Source organism: Amphiura filiformis, chromosome 6 (assembly GCF_039555335.1).
Source record: "Amphiura filiformis chromosome 6, Afil_fr2py, whole genome shotgun sequence".
NCBI lineage: Eukaryota > Metazoa > Echinodermata > Ophiuroidea > Amphilepidida > Amphiuridae > Amphiura > Amphiura filiformis.
This window is the reverse complement of record NC_092633.1, coordinates 74,140,275-74,165,185: the sequence shown is the minus strand read 5'-3', so window position 1 is coordinate 74,165,185 and position 24,911 is coordinate 74,140,275. Positions and strand designations below refer to the sequence as shown.

The 24,911-nt window shown below is 36.7% G+C and overlaps 1 protein-coding gene across 5 annotated transcripts in view; it reads left to right on the top strand.

Moving 5' to 3' along the window:
* The first annotated feature begins 9,037 nt into the window (after positions 1-9,037).
* The window catches only part of LOC140156016 (uncharacterized), a 69,024-nt gene continuing 53,150 nt past the window's right edge, over positions 9,038-24,911 (top strand). For 4 of the 5 annotated variants that reach the window (XM_072179108.1, XM_072179107.1, XM_072179106.1 and 1 more), the window contains exons 1-2: positions 9,038-9,710; positions 24,613-24,871. In XM_072179108.1, the coding sequence (XP_072035209.1) occupies positions 9,464-9,710; positions 24,613-24,871 (506 nt within the window). In that variant the 5' untranslated portion in view covers positions 9,038-9,463. The remainder of the gene's footprint in view (positions 9,711-24,612; positions 24,872-24,911) is intronic. The other variant, XM_072179110.1, reaches the window with a different exon arrangement.

The following is a 24,911-nucleotide window of genomic DNA, read 5'->3' as shown; positions in this document are numbered from 1 at the left end:
GGAAGTACAAAAATGTTCTTAAAACGTGTTCTTCAAAACTTTGTAATAACATTTGAAATGTCGTGTTATATAAAAATGTCGGGTTATAAAATATTTTGGGCAAACATTTTTGCAAAATATTTTGGGCCAACATTTTGTGCAAAATATTTTGGGCAAACATTTTTGCAAAATATTTTGTCAACACTTAAATAACGTTCTGTTAGAATGATTTGCATCACGTTTCAAAAATGTTTTATGAATGTTATTAAAACGTTTTTATACCCTTTATATAATCCGACATTTAAACGTTTTCTGTAAAATCAGTTTTTAACTTTTATGTCCCAACCCAGATTATTTTGAATTTCCAAACCAAGTACCTTCATGTGATCGACAGTTTGAAAGACCTCACCACCAAGAGAAGGTTGTGGGAGTTGGACAGGATTTTTCAAAAAAATTACATGCAAAACATGACATTTGGCTGGCTTCGGCAGCATATCGTTGACCTTGCACAATTATCTAAAGCATCTATGGTGTTGAAGCTTTTGGTACTTTGATTTTGTTTTGGCTTCAGTGTTAGTGATCTCTGCCAAGATGAGATCATTAACAAATTTCCATCGATCAGAAGTAGTTTCGGCAGCGTCATTAACCATCACAGTAAATATACCGGGTCCTAACTTTGTTCCCTGGGGAACGCCACAGGTGATGTTTTTAAGGCTACAAAGCTGACCTCTGTATTGAACGCACTAGCGTACGGTTTGCCAAAAACTACTGATCGCAGGGATTATTGAAGGTCTCACTCCAGAAGAGATAATTTTGTTTACAGCAACACTATGGTTTATTCGGTCAAATGCTTTTGTAAAATCTATCGCCACTAAAGTAGCATAAGTTGATGTTTTTCAACACCAGAGATAACCTTATGCAACATGTCAACAAGATAATGAGTTGTACTTGTACCCTTCACATTGCCATACTGCTTATTGTCAAGAACCGGAGTAACATCATCCCTTAACCACTCGGCCAAAAATGACTCAAACACCCTCACTACGATTTTATTTTTAGTCAAGGCAATTGGGCGCAATTCATTTGCCGTCAACGGTTTCTTGACTTTAGGCACTAAAATAATTGTAGCAGTTTTCCAAACAGATGGAAATATACCTTCCCGGAGACCAGCATTGAATATTTTAGTTAGGGGGTCAGTCAACTCGTAAGAGAATTCCTTAATGATCTTAATAGGAATATCTTCTGGATGGCCAGCCTTGGAAGCATTGAGTTTGCTTAACCTATTTTGAACCTTCCAAAATGGATTGTTGGCTGGTAAGTAGGAAGGTAGAGATTCCAATCTGAGTGGTGGCAATTGGCAACAAACATTAAAAAAGTGTTCATTCGGCATATTAGTTTGTTCACTAACAGTGTTACACAAAAATGACAAATCAAAATCACCAGATTTGAGCAGAACAAAAACTAAGGTAGACACATTTTGGTGTAATTTATTTGCCATTTAAACCTTAATCTGAGGTGGATAAAAAGTCACAATATAAAAGTCTTTTTTATTTAGTAATGTTCTGATTTTACAGAAAACGTTTAAATGTCGGATTATATAAAGGGTATAAAGACGTTTTAATAACATTCATAAAACATTTTTGAAACGTGATGCAAATCATTCTAACAGAACGTTATTTAAGTGTTGACAAAATATTTTGCAAAAATGTTTGCCCAAAATATTTTGCACAAAATGTTTGCCCAAAATATTTTGCAAAAATGTTTGCCCAAAATATTTTATAACCCGACATTTTTATATAACACGACATTTTAAATGTTATTACAAAGTTTTGAATAAACGTTTTAAGAACATTTTTGTATTTGCTGGGATATTATCTCAAGTTCTCATTTAAGTGTCAAGTGTACAAAGTTGCATTCAAACACTGTAACGACGTAACATCCTGTAATTAAATGTTGCAAAAATATATCACAATAAACATGATGAAAAAAATGCATGATCAAAATGAATGAAACAATCTGGGTTGGGACATAAAAGTTAAAAACATGATATCTCGAGCAAGTAGACGTTTATTCATGCTCTATGCTCTTCGTAAAGCGGCGATGATGCTGCTCCAGTTGAGGATATGCTAGCCATTTTTCAGACCTATACCCGACCCATTTTAGAATATGTTTGTGAAGTTTGGAATCCAGCGCTTACTAAAAACCAAAGCCACCAGATCGAACGGATTAAAAAACGCACTTGCAAAATCATCCTTGGCAATGACTATCAGGACTACGAGTCTGCTCTTCGTGAGCTTAACATCAACAGTCTTGCCAACCGTAGGGAAGATCTGGTCGTGAAGTTTGGCCAGCAGGTCCTCAACTCTGAAAGACACCGCCACCTACTTCCAGAGCAGATATTTTCCTGAACCCTTCTGTAAAACAAACAGGTTTCAGAATTCCACCATTCCGTTCATCATCAGTAAACTCAATTCGGAAAGGAAGTGTAATCCTATGCCTCTGCTGGTATTTAACTCCTCTGCATGTATCTCTGTTTTCGTTTTGTTTTTAAGTAAATTGTTGAGTGTATATATATTTATATATTTTTGATGTGTAAATTGTATTTTGTGAAGCCGGCGCTTTTCAGCCTATGCTGCCTGTCGGCTACGACGTATTTGTATACCGTGAATAAATAAATAAAAAAATAACATATACATTCTAGACATTTCAAGATTATCCAATGTTGTATTTTGAAAAAAGCAGTCTTTTCAATAAACATCAAAATTGATGGGTACCAATCATTTTGATACACCCTGTATAGACACATACGTCAATTTTGACAGGGCTAATGTTTTAACTAATAACATGTGAATAGACGTATTTCTCATATACTAAACCCTTAAGCAATTTCTTATTTATAACAACTTTCTTCATAATTTCAATTTACCATTTCTTTCAAATCAAAATAAAATGTTATACCCAGCGATTTGAAACTCGTTACATGCCATTTTTAACTTACCTTAGATATCAAAACTGTTTTGTCATTTCTTAGAGTTCCAATCTTTATAATTGCGGATTTGACAAAATTGATACATAATTCAGAACAATTTATCAATTTATTAAGTATTTCAATTACATTGAGCAACGAACAATTCATACCATCCAAATATATAGTGTTATCCGCTTATTTTTGTTTCAATATTATTAATTTTGAAACCCTTACACGCAATATTCTTTTCTCACAGCAGTACCTAAGATTTCTACTGCCAAGATTAAAGTATGGGCATAGAAGATCACCTTGCCTGATCCCACGAGATATTTCAAAATAAATTGAAGAGTAACCATCGTTTATAATACAACTTTCAATATCAGTATAATAAAGCTTGATCCATCTACACAAATCATCTATAGTGTTTAAAACCCCAATTATCTCTAATATTATTATCCCTCTAATTTATCAAACGCTCTTTCGAAGGTTATTGAGAAAATCATATGCACATTTCCTATTTTCAGTATATTCTATTATATCAATAGTTTTTGAAATATTTTCTCCAAATGATCACGATAACAGTGAATGATTTTGGCAAAACATTCTTTATCCGATAAGCAATAGTTTTTGAGGCCAGTTTATAATCTGTATCTAATAAAGTAACAGGCCGCCATTTTTCTTTATAACAGGAGATCTTTGTTTATTTTGTTATAGATGGCTAATGAGGGTTTCCTGGCCAAAGTTGCGGATTATATTAAGTTCAAGCGCCATCTCGAGGAAAAAACACACTAGAAAACGACCTGTTTAATTATTATCGTGTCAGTTGTCAGTATTTATTCAGGGCCACCATATTTAGATTATAAATTCACCAAAATATCCCAGGTTCATAACCACAATACTAGGTCCAGTCAGCATAATTTTTATACACACAAAAACAACAGCTCAAACTCAGGTTCTTTTTATCAAGCTAGCATTCATGATTGGGCTGATCTCCTAAGTCAATCAAGGAGATAACTGATAGAGTCAACTTTAAATAGGCTGTTAAAGAATATCTTATGCAAAATCTTACTTTGTAGCTTTCTGGAAAGGCAATTCCCCTATGTACCTGGGGGAGGGGGGGGGGGTTGATGTGCTTTTTTGTGGCTTGTTGTGGTGGTTGGGTTGGTGGGGTGGGGTCTGGCATTGAATCCCAGTTAATCATGGTGGACTTGCCTTTTCATACACGTCTGCAATATTGGCTTTCTGATTAATATTTGTGCAATAATAATTTTTTGATTTTTGATAGTATCATATTTAATTGTTTTGATATTTTTGATGTTAATGTGTGCAATGTTTAAAAATGTTAAAGGACCCCTTTGGAAATAAGCCCTTTTTAGGGCTTAAAGGGTTATCTTATGCATATCTGCAATTGTATTGTATATTGTAATTTTAATTGTAATTTTATTGTCTTTTTTATATTCTTTTTTATATGTTTTTATAATGTGAACTCTGTAAATTGAATGATATGCATGAATAAACTAAAATAAAATCAAATCATATTGTGCAGTACTTGTATTCCCAATTCCCATGTAATATAATGTATTTTTTAAAGATTATTTTTGGAATTATATAAATCTTTAACAGGTCATATTACTATTTTAACACAATGCGATACCCGTTTCTGTCCTTCAGTCATTTTTTTCAGGTCATTTCCTGGTTGTCAATCCTGATTTTCTTGAGGCCGTTCGATCGTTTTAAAAATACAATTGGAATAATTACTTGTTTAATGTATATTGAACCCCTTTCGCTCGCTGATTATATCACAAATTAATACTGTGTTGATCGAGTGATTGATTAAATTTTTACCGACTCTTATTTTGGGGATGTTGCAATAGTTCGATCAAAGCATATCTAAATTAATTGCTTCACTGATATGTTTTTTGTCTCTCGTTAAAAAGATCCCAAGGCCAATTAGACCATTAATATACTCCACTAAAACGACGATTTGAAAGTGGTATCATTTAGCCATCCGCTGCGAAGACAAGAGATCGCATTGGCCTAGTCATTAAAATGGTAAAAAGTTGTTGGCAAAACCGGTTCATTGCAATTTCATAATGACAATGTTTCACTCGATTAAATTTGAGTTAATTATTATCTAAAATAACAGAAATTATCTGTCAATATGTGAACTGATCTGGTATGGATTCATTTACCAAAGTATACATTGCGTTTAAAAAGGTTGACGGTCCCAAGAATCGGAGGGCACTGACATCCCAGGAGGGAAGTTTTGAGAGGTGTGAGAGGCCAGGCAGCTGAAAAGGATAGCATTATTTTACCATGTTTACAGGCTCGCAGTTTTGTTAATGAACCTGATAGGGTGCAACAGTAGGGTACAAAATGGCCTATCAGCTCCTATCGCATTCTACATGAGTGAAGTAAACAAAATCATATGCTATCTACAGTAGAAAGCGTAAAAATGCATCGCGGTTGGTAATATCCTAGTTGGAACGACATGTAAATATACCAAAGAAAAGCTCAAGTTCAGGAACTTGGCAATATTATTGGTATTGTGCCTATAGCTAAAGCTATCTTTTACCAGGGTTAAAGTGTCACATCTTAAAAGTATAGTCTGCAAACATGTTCCGGGCTTTGTGGGAACGGGTCACAAATCCATATCAGACCTTTTATGCTATCATTAAAAATAATGTATTTACCGTCAGAAGTACGTTCGATTAGTCAGTGAGTGACGTTGCTATGATTTTAATCGGCACAATGATCATTATCTTTTTAAGAGTCAATGCCATGGTGATCATGGTGATGCATGTTTGAATGCATGACATAAATCTGGAAAGTAAACTTACCGGTACGGTTTAAAATAATTTTATATAACTATTTTCATAGGATAATGATATTCTTTTTTTTTTAATCCTGAAATCCTTATTATAAGATTACTTGTTATAAAGAGAACAAACACGCAAAATCGTAAAGAAATGAATCAAAAATGAACAATAACAATATTAAACAAAACAGAACAAAGAACACAACACACGTAATCAAAATTAATGAAATAAAAAATAAATAAACTAGAGCGGTTCTCGGCTTTCGCGGTTCTCGGCATTCGCGGTTCTCGGTAGTGTGGGTTGGTCCGTATGTGACGTTTCTGTTCAGAACCTTGTGTGACCCTTCCCCCCAGAAAAAGATCATCCGCCACCACTGGTTATAACAAGGGCCTTGTAAATGCAACTGGTGAGACAGAGCCTCGAATGACGTTTGTGTTTTCAGTCTGATTTCAGTTCCCTAACAGGTACAAAGTTTACGCATTATCATTAGGCCTACCAAGTATTGTATGTCCTATAATCTCTTATGTATGACATGGATCTTTACCATGATTGTGCAAGAAAAAAAAATATCATTTCAATACCCCAAACATGCGTTAAAAAAGACCATGTTTTACACATGCAACCTCAAGTTTAGACATATAATTTAATTTTCCCTAAACCCTCATGCACGGGAAAAATCATGCCGCCACCATTGGTTATGACAAGGGCCTTTTAGGGTGCACACCAGTAAATAACCCCTACTGACTTTCTGTACAGACAGGGGCCGGGAAAACAACTCAGTTCTTCAAAACTTCCCCTTTCTGCAAGCAGAAGGTCAGATGACGACATCCATTGTAAAAATTAATATATGGATTTCAGGATTTAAAATATTGTAAAAAGTTCAACCTATAACCCATACAGCTAACGCCACCTCACAAACAGCTTGGTGTTTCTGAAATGTAACACATTTTGAAAGTCGTCATAAAAAGTCGGATCCTGCTAAATTTACACAGACAATCTAATTTACAGGCCTAAATGATGATTAAATATGAATCAGGGCCTAATAGTTGCCTTTTAAGCCTTTTCTAATGTATTACATTAAGTCATATTGCACATTTCCTCGTTTCAAATACTGTTTTTTTCCCTTCCAGGGTGTAGCTAGACTTCTCCGTACTCCACTTGCCAATTGTGCTTCTGGCTATTGCATTTAAGCTTAAAACTCTGATTATTATTTGTGCACAATTGATAGATTTTCACATCTAATCTTTTCAGTCACCGTACGCCCTCTGTTTGTTAGCTTCCCAAGTGGACTACTGACTTTGGATTGCGGATAACTTTTTAACACGGGATTCTATGGAGAGTTAGGCCAATTTCTGGCCTAACTAAAATTGGTCATGATGTAATGCATCTTTAAATGAATCTGGCTTGTGATTGGTCCCCCAGATATCGTTATTGATTGAACAAATTCATCAGGATCGGTAGAGTAAGAATGTAATGATATCAAATAATTTTGATTTTTTGAAATTCGCAATGTAATACACATTTTATGACAAATCATTAAAAATTGATATTTTTGATATATAACAGTCCTCGAAGTAAATTTTATAAATTTAATGATACATTCTTTAAGTATATGTAGCTGGGAGGAAAGGCCGACGATCTATTGAAAATTTTGACATAACTGTATATATTGCAGGGTTGCCAAACCCGCGATGTAATAGGCCTAGGTCAATAGGATGAGTTTTGAAGATTTTCCTCGCGACAATTTCCTGTCCTATAGACACCAATTGATGGTTAAGAAAAATATTGCATGACTTTTCAACATTGGCTTACGCGACTTCTGGTAGTTTTTTATCTCATAGAAACCAACGGTTGATAAAAAAAATATTGGGCGACTTTTCAATGATTTGACCCGCGGTTTGCCCTCATTTGTTTGGCAACCGTGGTCTGTGTTAAGTGAATATATTTCGGTAAGAAAATAATTATCATAGACCATGTAGACAGAACGGACAATAGTCATAGGCGCTCTCCTCCATTTTGAGAAATATACTTTTACACACACACTACATTTAATGATCAGCCTTAAAGTTTTACCTTTTAGTGGGTTAAGCCAAACCTAAGTGGATGAAATATAAATCAACACTTCTGGCACTGATTGGTTTCCGTAGTTGTTATATGGAATACGAGCTGTCTGTAGCTACAAAATTGTCTGCAAATTGGCTTTTGCCGGGCCTCTCTTTTTCGGCGTTTTTCTCATTAAATTAGGGTCCCGTTCAAATAAAAAATAAACTGGTGTCTAGATGTAATCACAGTTAACACACCAGGAAAATTATAGAATATACAACAACCTAGTTACACCTGTAGACTGCGAACAAACATGCACCTGGCCAGACCTGGCCGTAAAACAAAGTGTTCTCCCTACGGATACCCTTAAGGGTCACACAATAAATAAAAACCCCAAAACACGCGAGTGTTTTACCAAATTTATTTAAAAGTTAAAACAATATTATTTGAATAGATTTGTCAATGGAATTTTGAATATAATATTTATTAGAGTTTTCGATTACAAAAAAAAAACGTACTAATAAAAACCATAACATTAATTATTAATCAATTTAATATGAAATTTCCACTGATGTTGTATTTATATGGCGACATGATCATATAATTTGTAACCGAAAATGTGGAATCATGACACGGTCGACTTTTTAAAAATGACACTAACTCGTTCTTTGAGACTGCTTTGAGACGTAGACCACAGGAAGACTCGGAAAAAGAAAATAGGGCATTCATGTGACGCCCAGCCCTTCGGTAAAATTGCCTCAAACATTAAACATGCATGCAAAGTGCAAACATTAAGTTCAAGTTGATAGTTAAAGTTGACGAATTATTTTAAAAACCATATACCTGATGAGTCTCCGGCCCGGTAATGCATTTCGGTATTAAATATTTTTTTAAATCCATAGTGTTGATCAATAACTTTACTAATGTATTGTTATGGTGGCAGTTGTTTTGCTTCTTTTTCTTTATTTTACATGCCAACCAAGTTGATAAAAATAACTGAAGTTGTTGATACGATTTCTTATTGATAAATATATCACTTACAGCAGCCCGGGACAGCAGCATAGAAAGTCTTAATACCCAACTCGTCTCTATTTAAACTCATTGACCCGCGCAGTTAAGTGACCTATCATTCTATTGTTGTTGTCTATGACTAAGTACTAACAAAACTGTACATTTGGTAGTATTGTAGTACGTAACAGTCCACACCCATTGACACGGAACACTTTAACTTGACGCTCAGTGACTCAGTCTCACCTTATTTTGATGTAAAATGTTTGCCTGAATTTTTTTCCAGTTCAATGGTGATATTTAACTCGCTGTATAATACGTGGTCTATGGAAAACAATATGAGAATTGAGAATACAACACATCGGTGGTACACGGTACATAATACAGGGAAGTAAACTGACACATCGAAATCATTAAATTGTTTCTGCACACTAAGGATAATTTACATGCGTAACGATTATACTTCTTGTGGATAAGTCACTTTTGACGGAAGCTTTTTAGGACTGGAATTGGCTGATGATTTTAACTCACATTATGGAAACACACTTATGCTGATTTTCTGTTGTAGGCCTATTTTTTTGGAAATCGTGATAATACTTTTTGAACCATCTTGGAAACAATTTTTGTATCAACTCCCGGAAACAACATGGAATACATTTACAAGGACAGCCTTTTATTATTACTTCTTGTAGCCTTTTTAGGGCATCTGTCTTTTACAGAAGTTGATGGACAGACTTTGCCTGTATGTGATTATTTAACTGAAGATGATGTTCAGAACCATGCAAATACTAAAGCGAACACTGAGTTTGTACGAGCTGGTCCTCCTGGGCCTGGAATACACTTTACGTTGACACCGGAGACATTAACATATTCGACCGGCGACATATTAACAGGTACGTGAGTGTTTTACAAGACCATCCATAGTTTGATTTGACAATTTTTTTTTTTTTTTTTGCATAACAATAAATGACAGGTATAGTTTTTTATATTAAATTTTTAGTGCATTTACATGTACTGGCTCTAAGATTAGTAAGAAAAGTCGATACCCGGAGGCGTCACTAACATTCAAAACATTGAATGGTCCATATACATACACCCATTGATAAATTTGTGACTATTTTTGCTTTTTTCTCAAAAAATAATACCACATTGGTAACAAAAGTTACGTATATTATAGGGGCAAGAAATCCAGTTACTACATTGGAATTTCAGTGACAAGACAACGGTACGTTATTTATGATAAGAAAAGAGGTACCGCTAGAATGTACCTCATTTCTTAACATAATGAACCACTTGTCTTGAATCACTAAAATTTCGGTGAAGTAATTGGGATTCCTTGCCATAACTTTTTTTTTACTAGTGTGTAGTTATTTGTTGAGAAAAATGCCAAATTAGTCACAAAATGTATCAGGCGTGTAGTATCACCGTAAAAGGTTAGGAACTAGTAAGCTTTGGCAAAAAATGCATTGATCATTTCATAGCGAGTGTGTAGAAGAATTCAAATATCACAGATACAAATATACTTTTGTAAGTCCTGTGGTTCTTGAGTTATGTTGTAAAGAGGGCCGAAACAACAACACTTTTGTAAAACGTACATCATAACTCATTAACAACAAAACAAGCAAGTTTTCAAAGTATATGATTTGTAGAATAAACTTTTGCAAAAGAGCATTTAAAGAGCCATTTATTATGTAATTCATTATAAATCGAGGGTTGACAAACAGAAGGCCTTAACTCACTTTTGGCCATTTTGAGATTTTGGTACCAAAATAATCTGTAATACCCACAGATTCTTAAAATCATAAAGCCTTAACTCAATCAACTTCCTATTGCATCTATAGCACAATAATAAAGAAATAAAATAAAGAAACACATAAGGGGTGAAATAAATAAAAAGCATGACCTTATCTTGTCAAGCATGATAGGAGAAGCATGTAAAAATATAAGGGAGCATGCCCCCACTACAAAATTAATCTGTTAATTAAATAAATAATTAAGAATAAAATAAAGAAAAACATAAGGGGTGGAATAAATAAAAAGCAAGACCTTATCTTGTCAAGCATGATAGGAGAAACATGGAAAAAACATAAGGGAGCATGCCCCCACTACAAAATTAATTAATTGAATAATTGATTAAAAATAAAATAAAGAAAAACACAAGAGGCGAAATAAATAAAAAGCAAGACCTTATCTTGTCAAGCATGATAGGAGAAACATGAAAAAATATAAGGGAGCATGCGCCCACTACAACATTAATTTAATTAATTAATTAATTAATTAATTAATTAATTAATTAATTAATTAATTAATTCGAATCTGTTGTCTGCCAAGCAATATTTTGAGACCGTGATCCTCAAAAAGACCCCCAAATGACCCCATAGGATCGCATAGGGGGAAAAATTAATTTTATTCCAATAACACTTTCAAACATGTTAAATTACGCGTCTGTACCCATGGATCCCAGAAGTAATGTTTGTGCGTGTACGACCTATCGTTGCCAACTTTTACGCGAACTTGCCGCTAGATGCTTAAAGGGCAGGTCTATTGCAAAAACAACATCATATCATTGGCAAGCTAATATTATGAGGACAATGAAAATAACTCCTTTTTTGAGAAAATAAGACGTTTAAAATTGATATTCCGCAAAAACCAACTTAAGCGGTGAGTTCCTTCGAACGAGACAGATTTGGCCTAGAAAAACGGTGACGTCATGAAATACAATACAATACAATACAACCAAGCATTTATATAGCGCCCTCCAAGGACCACAGCGCTTTTCAGAAAAAAAAGAACATATATAATAATAATAAAACAAAAATCAATGCATTCTACATAATAAACATACAATTACCAGATAAGCAAAGAATTAAACAAACAGATGAGTTTTTAAATTGGTTTTGAAAATGTCCAGTGTTTTGGCCTGCCTGATGTTGATTGGAAGTGAATTCCATAGACGAGGACCTGCGGTTTGAAACGCTTTGTCGCCGGTGAGAGTCCTGGTTTTTGGAACAATGAGAAGTGTTCTGTCAAGTGATGAACGAGTGGCGTACTTTGGTTTGCGAAATGTGATCAGTTCTTGTAGGTATTCCGGAGCTTGTGAGTTGACACACTTGTATGTGATTACCAATAGCTTGAATTCGATACGCTTACGGATCGGTAGCCAGTGAAGATGGCGTAACAGAGGGGCACTAGATGTATCACGGCCAACCATCATTATAAGTCTCGCGGCTCTATTTTGTAGGCGTTGCAGACGAGTTAGGTCATATTCAGTGGCTCCAAACAGTAAGGCGTTACCATAGTCTATGCGAGAAAATACAAGAGCTTGAACAGCCAGCTTGCATGTGTCCAAAAAAAAAAAACGACGAATCCTGGAAAGATTGCGTAGGTGAAAACTGACGCACTTCACAACTGATGAAATCTGACTAGACATGTTTAAAACTGGATCAAAAATGACTCCGAGATTCTTCAGTGTCAATGTAGGCTCAATGATGACACCATCAAGATTTAACTTGATACCCGAAAGATTACTTATGAATCTCGAAGACGCAGCAATATAAAACTCAGTTTTTTCCTGGTTTAGCTGCAACTTGTTTTGTGACATCCAAGATTTTATTTGATGTACACATGTCTTGAGTCTGTTGAGAGCTCGCGCACATTCATCAGGAATTCGCGGGTCGAATGAAACATACACCTGGGTATCGTCTGCATAAATATGAAAACTGACATTGTTCCTGCGCAAAATGTCCCCAACAGGATGAGTATACATTGTATATCCCCTGGGTCCTAAGATGGATCCTTGCGGCAGGCCAAAATTCAATACATGCTCGTTGGAGAACTGTCCTGAAATACAAACACGGTTTTTCCTGTTTTTAAGGTAACTAGCAAACCATTGTAGAGCGCAACCCTGAATATGAAAAGTATGACAAAGTCTGTTGACAAATATGGTGTGATCGATTGTATCAAATGCAGCCGATAAGTCGAGCATGACGAGAAAGACTGCATTCTTGTTGTCAATTGCTGAGGCAATGTCATTCTTTACCCTAAGCAGGGCAGTCTCGGTAGAATGCAATGGTTTATAAGCAGATTGGAACGACTCATTTAGGTTATTTTGATTGAGATGCTCAGTTAACCTACTAGAAGCTACCATTTCAGCAACTTTAGCAACAACCTTGATATTTGAGATGGGCCTGTAGTTCTTAAGAATATTAGGATCCATACTCTGCTTCTTAATAACGGGTGTTATGATAGCATCTTTCAATGAATCGGGAAAAATACCTGTATTAAATGACACGTTGACAATTTCAGCTAAAATTGGAATGAAAAGAGTCGAATGGTCTTTGAGAAGCCACGTCGGTATCGGATCGAGCAGACACGATTTATTAGAGCACTTCTTGAGAATGCGATCAATCTCCTCAAGGGTAGCCGGCTTCAATTCATGAAGCTCCGTAACATCATGACTCTCAATAGATTCAACTCCTTTCATATCATCAGACAGATTGTGAAGATTACAAGTCACATCTGCACCATCAGATATACACATATTATTACTGTCGATGGAGACATTATTAGAAACAGCTAAGTCACTTTCCATGTCCAGATTCTGTCTAATCGTTTGGATTTTGTCAACGAAAAAATCAGCAAATCTTTCAGCCAATTGACATTCAGAATCGGAGACAGGAAGTAACTTGGTATTGTTATTAAGCAATGAATTAAGAGTTGCAAATTGCTGTTTGCTGTTGGCAGTAAAAAGCTTGTCATGAAAATAACTACTTTTTGCTTTTTCAATCAAGTCCTCAACAATGTCCTTTTGCACAATATAACGATCTTTATCAGTATTCAACCTGCTTTTTCGCCATTTATTTTCTAAACGCCTACGATCGCGCCGAGCCTCATGTATAGTGTCATTGTACCAAGGCATACGAGGCCGAATAGTATAACGTCTTGTTGTAAGCGGACAATGTTTGTCAACGATGCTACTGAGAGATGTTTCATAATGTGCAACTAAGTCATTAGCGCTGACATCAGTAGGCTTCGCTTCAAGAAGATGTTTATTTAGGTCACCTATAAAGGTATTCGTGTCCATATTGTGGTAGTCACGTGAAGACTTCATTATCTTTACAGGGTCAGGTTTCTTCCTTTGCAGAGTACATCCTACGAAGAAATGATCAGAAAGCAGAGTATCGGTTACTTTCCATTCCACAATTAAGTTGTCTTCTGGACGGGCTATCAGCAGGTCGATGGTATGACCATCCTTATGAGTCGGGACGTTAACGGATTGCTCTAGACCTGCATCCGAAATGAGATGTGCCCGCTTTGAGAAAAGGGACTATAAACGCTCTCAATGGACAGAACGTATACTGTTGTTGTTCACAGAAAAAAAAATCCAAATTAAGTATTACAAATTTAATGGTTTTTAAACATATGGATAAAATCAGCCACTTCTTTTTTATATATAAGACAATTGTGATATTACGACACGGAAAAACAGTGGCATGATCGACGGGAATATTACGATTCATATGTATATCAATATCATGAGAAATATTAGGCCTAAAAAATAAATACGTAATTTGAGCTTAGAATTTCATCTGAGACTAGCATATAAACCGTGTTAAGTCCACAAACTCATGTATCTGATTTCCCTGTATATTGCAATGCTATAGTTTCAGATGGATGAAATATTACAAAGCAATCGCATAGTAACAATACTGTGCTTGTTTTGTTACCGAAATGAGAACAATGGTGTGCATATTGTTATGCAGCATTGTTATGGTAAGTGATAGTACAACTCTTTGTTGCTAATGTCAAACTTGTCAAAGTGATTGTGATTGTATGATGAGAGCGTGATATTGTGCCCGCTTCATTTACCTACGTCATCAGCCAAACAGGGGGAGAACACGTACGCTTCAAACGGGGAAAGAACACTTACGAGGCTGAACTTTACCCACACAATTTCTCCTTTTTCAGGAGAAATACGCACAAAAAAATTGCAACAAGTGTCAACTTGTAATGTAATAATTATTCTCTTCGAATAGAGATAAACTTGTTTTTGCTATAGACCTGCCCTTTAAATAAACACATATTTCCAAAATAGAACCAGTCTAAACCGTGATGCGATCGCCCGTCGTGATCGGCCGTGTGTTTACTTCTGAACTTCCATTGCTTTATACATGGTGTCATGCTTCAACGAATCCGACTAGATGTTGAATGCAATAGCCTCGAATGTGAAGCTATCGGTGAGCAAATTCGTGGCTAGACTTTTGGAGCAAGTGGGGCAGACTTTCGGTACCCTTACTCCTGTAGAGGTCATTGACAGGGCGCACACCGACACCGCCTGCTAATAATTATTTGGTGGAGCAGGGTCACTAAAATGAATACACGGGATCGATACACGTGAATTGCTATGCACGAATCAGCACGATTTTAATATCAGACGAAAATCTTCGAATACTGGGTTAGAAATTGATGAATATCTCCCGCAAATGAATTTTTCTCAAGAAACCAGATGTGGTCTCATAAACTTGAAAATACATGTTGAACAGATATGATAGTCGCTAGAATGCGCTTTGAAAATTGGCCGTGCGCTTTGAATTCAAAATCTGACCATTTTATATTGCGTTGGTCCTGTAATACCATGTATGGACTACAGCGTGTAGTACAGCTGCACTCACTGTAGGCAGTATAAAGTCGATGACCATTGACCTCAATGGGGTATACAAGCTTATTCACGCACAACCAAGATCAATTACCCGGCTATTTGAGTAGCCTTAGTTATGTCCCTCGACTAATTATTAGTTCTAAAGAGCTTTAAAGGTTTGAACCAAATGGCTAATCGTGGCTGTGGATTCAACCTACCATGGCGATTCCTCCCATGAAGATATAGGCAAGGATTATTAAATCAGGATGTGACACTTCGTAATTTGCATGTGTCCAATTCATATGTTAATAGCATATTGTTATTAAAATGATGGTCTGACCTGGCTAGAGGGCGTTAATATAATAGACGTTTGATCAAGGGACAGAGCAGTTTCCGTTTGTATTTTTTATTATTATTATTCAAGGTTTATTAAAATGCATATCGCAGCCAAACAGCTGAATTACATACATTGCACAATATAAAAAACAATTAAATAGCATATATAATACAATATGACAAGCAAAAATACAATAGCCCATAACAAATGAAAACAGTCTGACTGACTGACTGACTGACTGACTGACTGACTGACTGACTGACTGACTGACTGACTGACTGACTGACTGACTGACTCACTCACTCACTCACGTGCACCCCACTCACTCACTCACTCACTCACGTGCACCCCCACTCACTCACTCACTCACTCACTCACTCACCCCCCACTCACTCACTCACTCAATCACTCACTCATTCACTCACTCACTCACTCACTCACTCACTCACTCACTCACTCACTCACTCACTCACTCACTCACTCACTCACTCACTCACTCACTCACTCACCCCTCACTCACTTCCTCAACCACTCCCCCACACACATCCCAACTCACTCATTCACTCACTCTCTCTCACCCCTCTCTAACACTTTAAATAAAGAAAAATAACCAACTTCTAAATACATGCGCTATTAAGCAAAAAATACAAAACTGAGCCTGAGTGCCACCAAGAGATGCTAAAAAAGAAGCAACTTCAATCAAACCTTTGGAGCTTCCTGATTCCACAGCTTAACCATATAAGGGATTGGACTGTTGGCGTACCTCTGGGTTCGCACCCTGGGAGTGGAGAGGAGGTTGGCGTTGCGCAATGCTCTTCCATTCTCTCCACGCAAACCTGGCAACCAGCTGCGGAATTCAGGAGTCTCCAAAAGTGAGTTTGCAAATTGAAGGCATATTTGATCACGTCGAGACCTGAGTTGAAGTAACTGGCATTGATCTAAAGCATCCTGGTAAGAAACATAGTTGTTATATCCTAGCATAATTTTGCACGCTCTCTTTTGAATACGCTCGAGAGCTGAATGGTGATGCTCAGTGAGCCCCGGATGCCATGCTGGAACGGCATATTCAACAAGAGGCCTAATGAACCCAATATATATGGTTTTCAAGTCTTCTAGTGGTAAACCAAAGCGCTTGAGAGTGGTAAGCATGAATAAACGCCCACTGGCACGTTTAACAACATTTGATATGTGCACATCCCATTTAAGATCATTCGTGATCTGAACCCCAAGAATCTTGACACAACTCGTTGACTGCAGAACCTCCCCAGACAACCTCAATGGGTCAACATTTGGTGGATGCTTAGCGAAAGAAACATTCATATACATACATTTTTAGGATTTAATGTCATTTTGTTGGTGGTAGCCCATTCGTCAAAATCATCCAAGTCTCCTTGAATGGTAGATGTCTTGTTAACAAAAGTATTTTCAACTAATGTCAAATCATCGACGTATTTGAGCACCATTTTATTTTCTTCCGTGGTCAGAGCAGCATCATTTGCTTGACCAACAAAAGTAGCTGGACCCGTCAGAGTGCCCTGAGGCACACCTCCAGAAAGCTTAAGCCAAGAGGAAAGAGCATTCTGATATTTGACACACTGAGATCGTTGAGATAGGAAACTACAGATCCACGGGATAATAGAAGGTCTAGCACCCATTTGGATTAACTTTGGAATGGCTACATTGTGATCTACACGATCGAATGCCTTGCTGAAGTCTGTTATTACAATCCTAGACATACTCTTGCTTTTTTCAGCATGCATCAGGATGTTATTAATCAACTTGACAAGGTAGTGAGACGTGGAATGCCCTTTACGATTACCAAACTGGTTAGGATCGATTTGATCTTCAATGTCCTGCATAAGCCATTCAATAATAAAAGACTCAGCGACCTTAGCAAAGTGATCCGTCAGGGAAACAGGCCGTAGCTGGTTCCAAGTTGGCGGACTGGACTTAGGAATGGGAACCACTATGGCCTGCTTCCACTGTGGGGAACTACCCTTCTCTAAAAGATGTATTTAATATGTCAGTTAATGGTTTACTTATTTCATATGCAAACTCGCGTATTATTTTCGCGGAAATTCCATCAGGTCCACCGGCCTTGTTCTTTTTGATCTTCAAGAGCTTTTGATGCACATCCCAAGGATATATTTCTGGAACACAGGCTGGAGCTGGGAGAAATGCGGGTAATTCCTGCAAGATTAAAGGGCTTATGTCGCGTTTGTATCGGCTACCGAACAATAATTATTATGCACATTCCGACAAGACTAGCTTTGTCAGGCAGAGTAGGCCATGACGCGTAGGCCTATGTGCCGAACGTACATTTTAACAAAAACAATATTATTTGAAGTTTTAATTTAAAAAAATTACCATATTTTACTAAATTACCATGTAAATTAACCGGTAATTTACCGACTCACAACACTGACATGAATACAAGTTTTAGTATTATTTAATAATATTATTTCCTCTATCGTTTGATCATGGAAGTAATACTTCCATGGTTTGATGTACAATGGTACAGGTTGGGGGGGGGGGGCAAAATAGTTTTGTACTTTTAAATATTAAATTATGAGGGTGGGGTCATAACAGTTTTAGGTCCATTAACTTGTGAGACCGGGGGTCAACAAAGTTTTTGGTTCACGAAGAGGGATGGGGGTTAAAAATTTGTAACACGAAAAATATATTGTCACCCCACCAAAGTATTTCTGAACACTCCCTTAACTTAGTTGATTTTTCAGAAAATGTTATTTTTCAGTGAGTTTTGCTTTTATTCTGTGTTAAATTATGGCAAACGGAAACAATCAAAATATGATGTAGCTAGGAAACAAATACTATAATCGCTCCTGGGTGTCGATGTCACCACCCATGCATACTTTTTAATGTAGGCCTACCGGTATAGGGGCCTATTGCCAATCACAAAGTTTGAAATTGTTTAATGTAGGCTACTCCCTAACAGAATACGTTTATAGGCACGCTGGCGAAGTGACGTACTTAAATCGGATTAAATACCATAACAATAGATGAATACAATTTTGACTATATCGCTCGCACTCACGTTCATGCAGTAGGACCTACCGATGCATTGAAACATAGATGTCAAAGAAATGCTAATCACTTGCACCTGTAAGATTAGTCTCTAAAGAACGGTATTGTATTCAATCTATTATATGATTGAAGCAAAGTATTCTACAGACGGCTTGACGTGAGCCTATGATTTTTTTTCTGGGGTCTTGTGGTGTACGCTGGTTATCATCGATGTTGAAGTGCCTATAATAGTTCAATGTAAGAAAATGAGCCAATAGACGTGATGAATAAAGATCGGATTTTTGGATTATTAGTGGCGGTATACAATTAAATGTCAAAATTACGGTGCTATTCTACTTTTCAACAATAATTCATACTGGCAGGTTACACCAATAAGTGTATTTTATAGTGCAGATTGATATTTTTCGGGATACTTTTCCACAGGGAGGAAGCACATGGCAAAAACTATTGCCGCGGGTGCCATTTTGGAAGGTCACGTGAAGTGTCAAATGATTTTTTGACTTCCAAATACTCACTGTATTTCATATCTTATGCTTGTCGTATATTTCCTTTCTATTATCGATTGTTAGTTTCAATTTCGACATTACTATATCAACAAGACATTCCCTTATCAAATTAAAAGACTTTCTTGCAGAAACAAATCACTGTGGCCTGATGGGATCATAGTAGTTGACCCACTTCCGCCCGGTCTAACCTTACTTGGGGGCGCTTTTTACTATCTTCAACAGGTTCGATTCGCTAAACTTATAACACCTTTATGTGGTGACCTCAATCACATGGGCTGAGTAAGAGTTGATGTGAATTATTCATAACCGATCGATACCTTGCCTCACTTTGTTGAGAGCAAGCCAACAAAATTTGTCATAGGTTTGCGTGGCTAAACAAAAGCCGTGAATTTAGTGTCACCCCCCTGATATAGGGTCGATGACACTGTGTGGCGTAGATTTCTTTTTGACATTAGGGGGATGGGGTTGGAAAAAAATTCTTGAAGTATAGTCAATTCAGCACCTTTTGTCGACAGAAGAAGTTTATGGTACAAATGCGCGCGAAAAATTGCCACTAAACTGTTGAAATATGGCGGAAAAGTGGAAAAAATTAAAAAACCGACACACGTACCTGATGTAATTTCAACCAAGAATTTCACTGTTGCGTAACCCGATAATGCCATTGACAATACATTTTACCATTAAAAAAATGTTTTTTTACCATGCGTTCAGCGCTGACATTGTATAGTCGGCTGTGTGCTACCATTAATACTACAGCCATGGACGGTCCATTTATGAAAATATCAAACTCACTCGATAGTATGAACCATAACGTATATTTGAACCAAATTTTGACATCACTCGGGTATTTTTCCATGTACCATGCAATGTTCATAAATATTGGTCGGAAACAACCACTTATGCAAATTGATCATGCATGACTCATGGCGCAATTTGCCTTCTGCTTGGCTGATCGATATTGCATAGCATGTACACTAGGGTGATTCACAAAAAATGAAATTGGTATTTTTCAACGGGACACCCCCTCATTTTGTTCATTTTGGTAATAAAATCATACCTGCAAAATATGAAAAAATTCAAAAAAGTTTAGGGGGCGCTACCGGTCAATGAACTTTTGTACACAAAGTCAATGGGATTTTTGTCAAAATTTCAAACGCTTATTTCAGGGCCTAAAAAGTCTACCAGGCTTGCAAAACTGAAGTAAATGTTCAATGATATACCTAACTTTGTGAAAACATGGGTTTTTACCAAATTAAAGTTCATAGTTGACTGTAATAATAAAAAATGTTTCAAAAGTGACAGAGGGAGTGTAGCTCAAGAAAAGAAATACCCTGGGATATCCCCTGGAATCCCACCAGGCACCCCAAATTTATACCTTATTGAACTAAACTGTTGATTAAAAAAAAGATTAAAATTCTTCACATATTAGTTTACCCCAATGGTGATACCAGCTTTTGAAATCTTATGTAATAGTAACTATCAAAATCCATACATCTGTATCAGGGGTGGTCATTATGGCCATACCTGATGAAGATGTGTATTGTTTGAATTGAATGACCACAGGAAGGATTAGATTCACCATGGTTGAAAAGAAATGTATATAAATTGGGGTCACAACATTGGATAGTGGCCAGTTCAAAACTACACCTTGTGCAAGGTACTTGTGACAAGAGCTAGAGTGGCTAAGACACATTTACTACTGGATTACACATTACACATTACACTACACTTACATAAAATTACAAACCTACACACATTCAACACTTGAATAACATAATTTACAGTTACAAACCTACATACATTTCAATCATTTTGACACATCAAAAACACATACAAATACACAACTTCCTACAAACAAAATACAATATAGGAAACATAATTATGATCAAGTAAAAACAAACAAAACAAGACAAAAACAAAACATAACCGAACAAAAACAAAACAAAACAAAACAAAACAACACATAATCATGATCAAGTAAAAACAAAACAAAGCAAAAACAAACAAAGAAACAAAAAAAACAGAAAGAACTAGAGCCCCATAAACACAACTTTATATTAGCCAAGTACCATAATATTTTGGCTGTTCCAGCAACTGCCTTGCCCCAAATGTAACAGTTTTCACAAAAATGCAATTTTCTGGAAAGCGGGTTAACATTTTTACAATTTTCTTTAGCATTTATTTTAAGGACATTACTCACACTATGATCAAATATTTTTGGCACAATCAGGGAAAATTAACATGGCTTTTTTGTGTTGTAAAGAAAATGGCTCATAAATCCCATTGACTTTGTGTACAAAAGTTCATTGACCGGTAGCACCCCCTAAACTTTTTTGAATTTTTTTTCATATTTTGCAGGTATGATTTTATTACCAAAATGAACAAAATGAGGGGGTGTCCCGTTGAAAAATACCAATTTCATTTTTTGTGAATCACCCTAATGTACACCGTTCCAACAAAGGATTTGAACCGGTATCCTTCACCGTAATCAGTAGCGCAGTACAGTCCATTCAATCAAATGTTGTCCTCAACCTATTTGATGGTAGTGAATTTGTTATGTGTGTGAGATGAAATGTCGCGGTAGATTGCAATCATGCTTTTGTTGAATGCATTTGAGTAATCCGCCATATTTACGGTATGATACGTCATATGCACAACCTCTATAGCCGTGCATGCGCAGGTCATTGTGTACAAAAATGTACATTCTCATTCACTCCTCCTTTCGCCATACATAAATTCGCCCAGTCCCATTTCCCAAATATGAAATTTAAAAAAAAAGTGAATTTCAGTTTGGCAGAGGTGGGCCTCGAACTCACGCCGCAGCTGCACACAGAATCCCCAGGTCAAGTGCGCTAACCCATTAGACCACATGAGTCAGTTGTTGGTAGCCAGATTGAATTTTAAACATATAGGCTATAGGCAACTCCAACATTTCTCGGTTATAGAATAGAAATACAACAATACGTGTATTGTGCTGTTGCATAATACGATTTTGACTGCATCGTGCATGGTCATGATGGTATATCGGTCCGTGCAATGTACAGGGAGACCGCCATTTTCTTGTAGGCCTATAGTCGCCCCGCACGCGAACTATTTTACCGTAGTTAACATTTGAATAGGGAGCCCGTTTAAGCAACTGTATACGTGGTGTCCCGCCTATTAGGGTTAGGGTTAGGGTTAGGGTTAGGGTTAGGGTCTTAGGGTTAGGGTTAGGGTTCAATATTGATCGGAGATAGGGCCTATATACGTATTAACTAGTAATATAGTATATCGTGTATATACGATTTATTCCGTAATCAACAAGTATGATAGAAAGACGGCTTTCTGGCAGAACTACTCGTAGCATAGTGGTATAGCGTCTGACTATGGATCGCTAGGTTGTTGGTTCGAACCCCGGTCAATCCTTGGTAGTATTTTAAATATAATATAGTTCGTTTCTTTTTGTTAAGTAAGAAGAAATACTTAGTAATAATGGCATGTGGAATCTAGCCTCATAATACATGTAATACTATACATTATGTATTATAAGTTTCTCCTATTCAAATGTTAACTACGGAAAAAAAATTCGCTCCCCGGGGTATAGACGTTAGGTTCCCCCAGTTTATACAAGATTTTCGCATAGAACCCCCAAGATGTTTTTAGAAAATGGAAGATTAGATTACCATAAACACGATACAGTAATCTTTATCGGGGTTCTATGTAAAAATTACATAGATTTTTCAGCATTTTTTGAGCGTTCATTTTCACTAAATTCAGAAAATATTTTGACGTATATAAACTTGAAATAAAACTCTCACAAAAAAACAAACAACACCAACTGTACCATATACCATAATTGGGTATCACGAATCGTTCTACATGTTGTGCAGTATAAATATTCATATATTCCTTTATACGTAGGATGCTTCAGCTTTTACACAAAATATTTTTTCAGCGAAAACCGTGCGGGAGAGCGTGGCGCAATGGTTAGGGTACTTGCCTTTAGTGCATGAGGTCCCGGGTTCATGAGGTCCCGGGTTCAATTCCCGGCGGTGGCGATTTGCTGTGATATTGACTTGGAAAAAAAGTCTGAAATTAATTGGCAACATCTGTAGATTAAATTCAGACTTCCGCTCTCCCCATGGTTCATTTAGAATTGGGTAAATGAATCATGAAAGTACCCCGTCCTGCGGAGGGGACGTTAAGCCGTCGGTTCCTTTTGCAGAGAGCCATTACTGTACATGTATTGCAGCCAGTTTAGAAAAGAGTAGGGTGTTAACCCCTGACTGTTCCCTACCCGTCCCGGTATTCAAATGGACCCGAATGGAAATAAGCTTCAATAGAGGCTTTCTTGGGTTATCCAGGGTTATCAGTAAAAACCCAAACAAATCAAATCAAATCAAACCCGCCCACTCGGCTATTTTATAAAGATAATCAGACTTCCCTAGAACATGCAATAATTAGCATTAAAACCAAGCTGTTTTTACGCATTTTAAAAACACTTTGGCCCGATGGCGAATGCCGCTGTGATTCTCATTTCATGATCATCCTCTCGTGGCAGTGTATGCGGTTCTCATGAATATTTGGCAAACAGGCCAATGGTGCTCCAATTGTATTGGTTGTGGACGGCGATATGTAAATTGGGTGATGATGTGTCACAGCTCATTACAGTTTGTCACTCGGTCTGTGGTAACCTTGTAATCATGTAATGCACTGAGCAGAGTGCATTAGTCAAGATATTGGCACGAGACCATAGAGTTATTGCATTTAGCAAATGAAATAATTCCACGATTAAGTGCGATTATCATGACGAATGCACTTCTGCGAAGTAATTATCCTGCATAATTCTTTCGAGTGCATCAGATATAATAAAACAATAGGCAATTAATTGCTGTATTGATATTTTAGTTTGAAAATTTGAGAAGTAAATATCTTAAATTAAAAAACGCTGTCAGTTCATTGACTTGTTAGGAAAATCAATGACTGCATAAGCTAACTACCACTCGGTGAGGTTAACTACTATTTGAAATTATTTGGTAATCTAGGTCGGTAAATATGAGTAAGATTTTTCTTTCCCTAGAGAAGTCCTTTTCAGTAGCTATTAAGCGAGAGTCACGTTGTTTAAATGAAGTTTCCTTGTGTTCTTTACCTTTTAAGTGTACAACCATTTTTATACAGAAATCTTTTAAATAGTGTTTTCCCTGTTTTGGAACATAGCAATAACAGCAACCATTGGAAGCGTACAATGCATATTATTTTGAGCAGATTCTTTAATTTACTTTTATTTACAGTCACTTTAACACCAAACAATCTCGGAAATGGGCTGATAACAACCGTGGTAGTCCAGGCTTTTGAGTTCAACAGTCGTGCAGTTTGTGCTTCGCCGATCGGTCAATGGTCATCTGACGAAGGAGTCTATTTATCGCAATGTCCATCGGTCTCAGATACGATTTATCTCTTTACCAACGGTATAAGAGTGGCTAAAAACTTCAGGTTTCAAGTGATGGGTGCCCCGGGGATGGGTGTAGCCGGGATCAATATTGAGTTCAGGTGAGTAACATCAACAGTCTATAATATCGAATTGATTAAT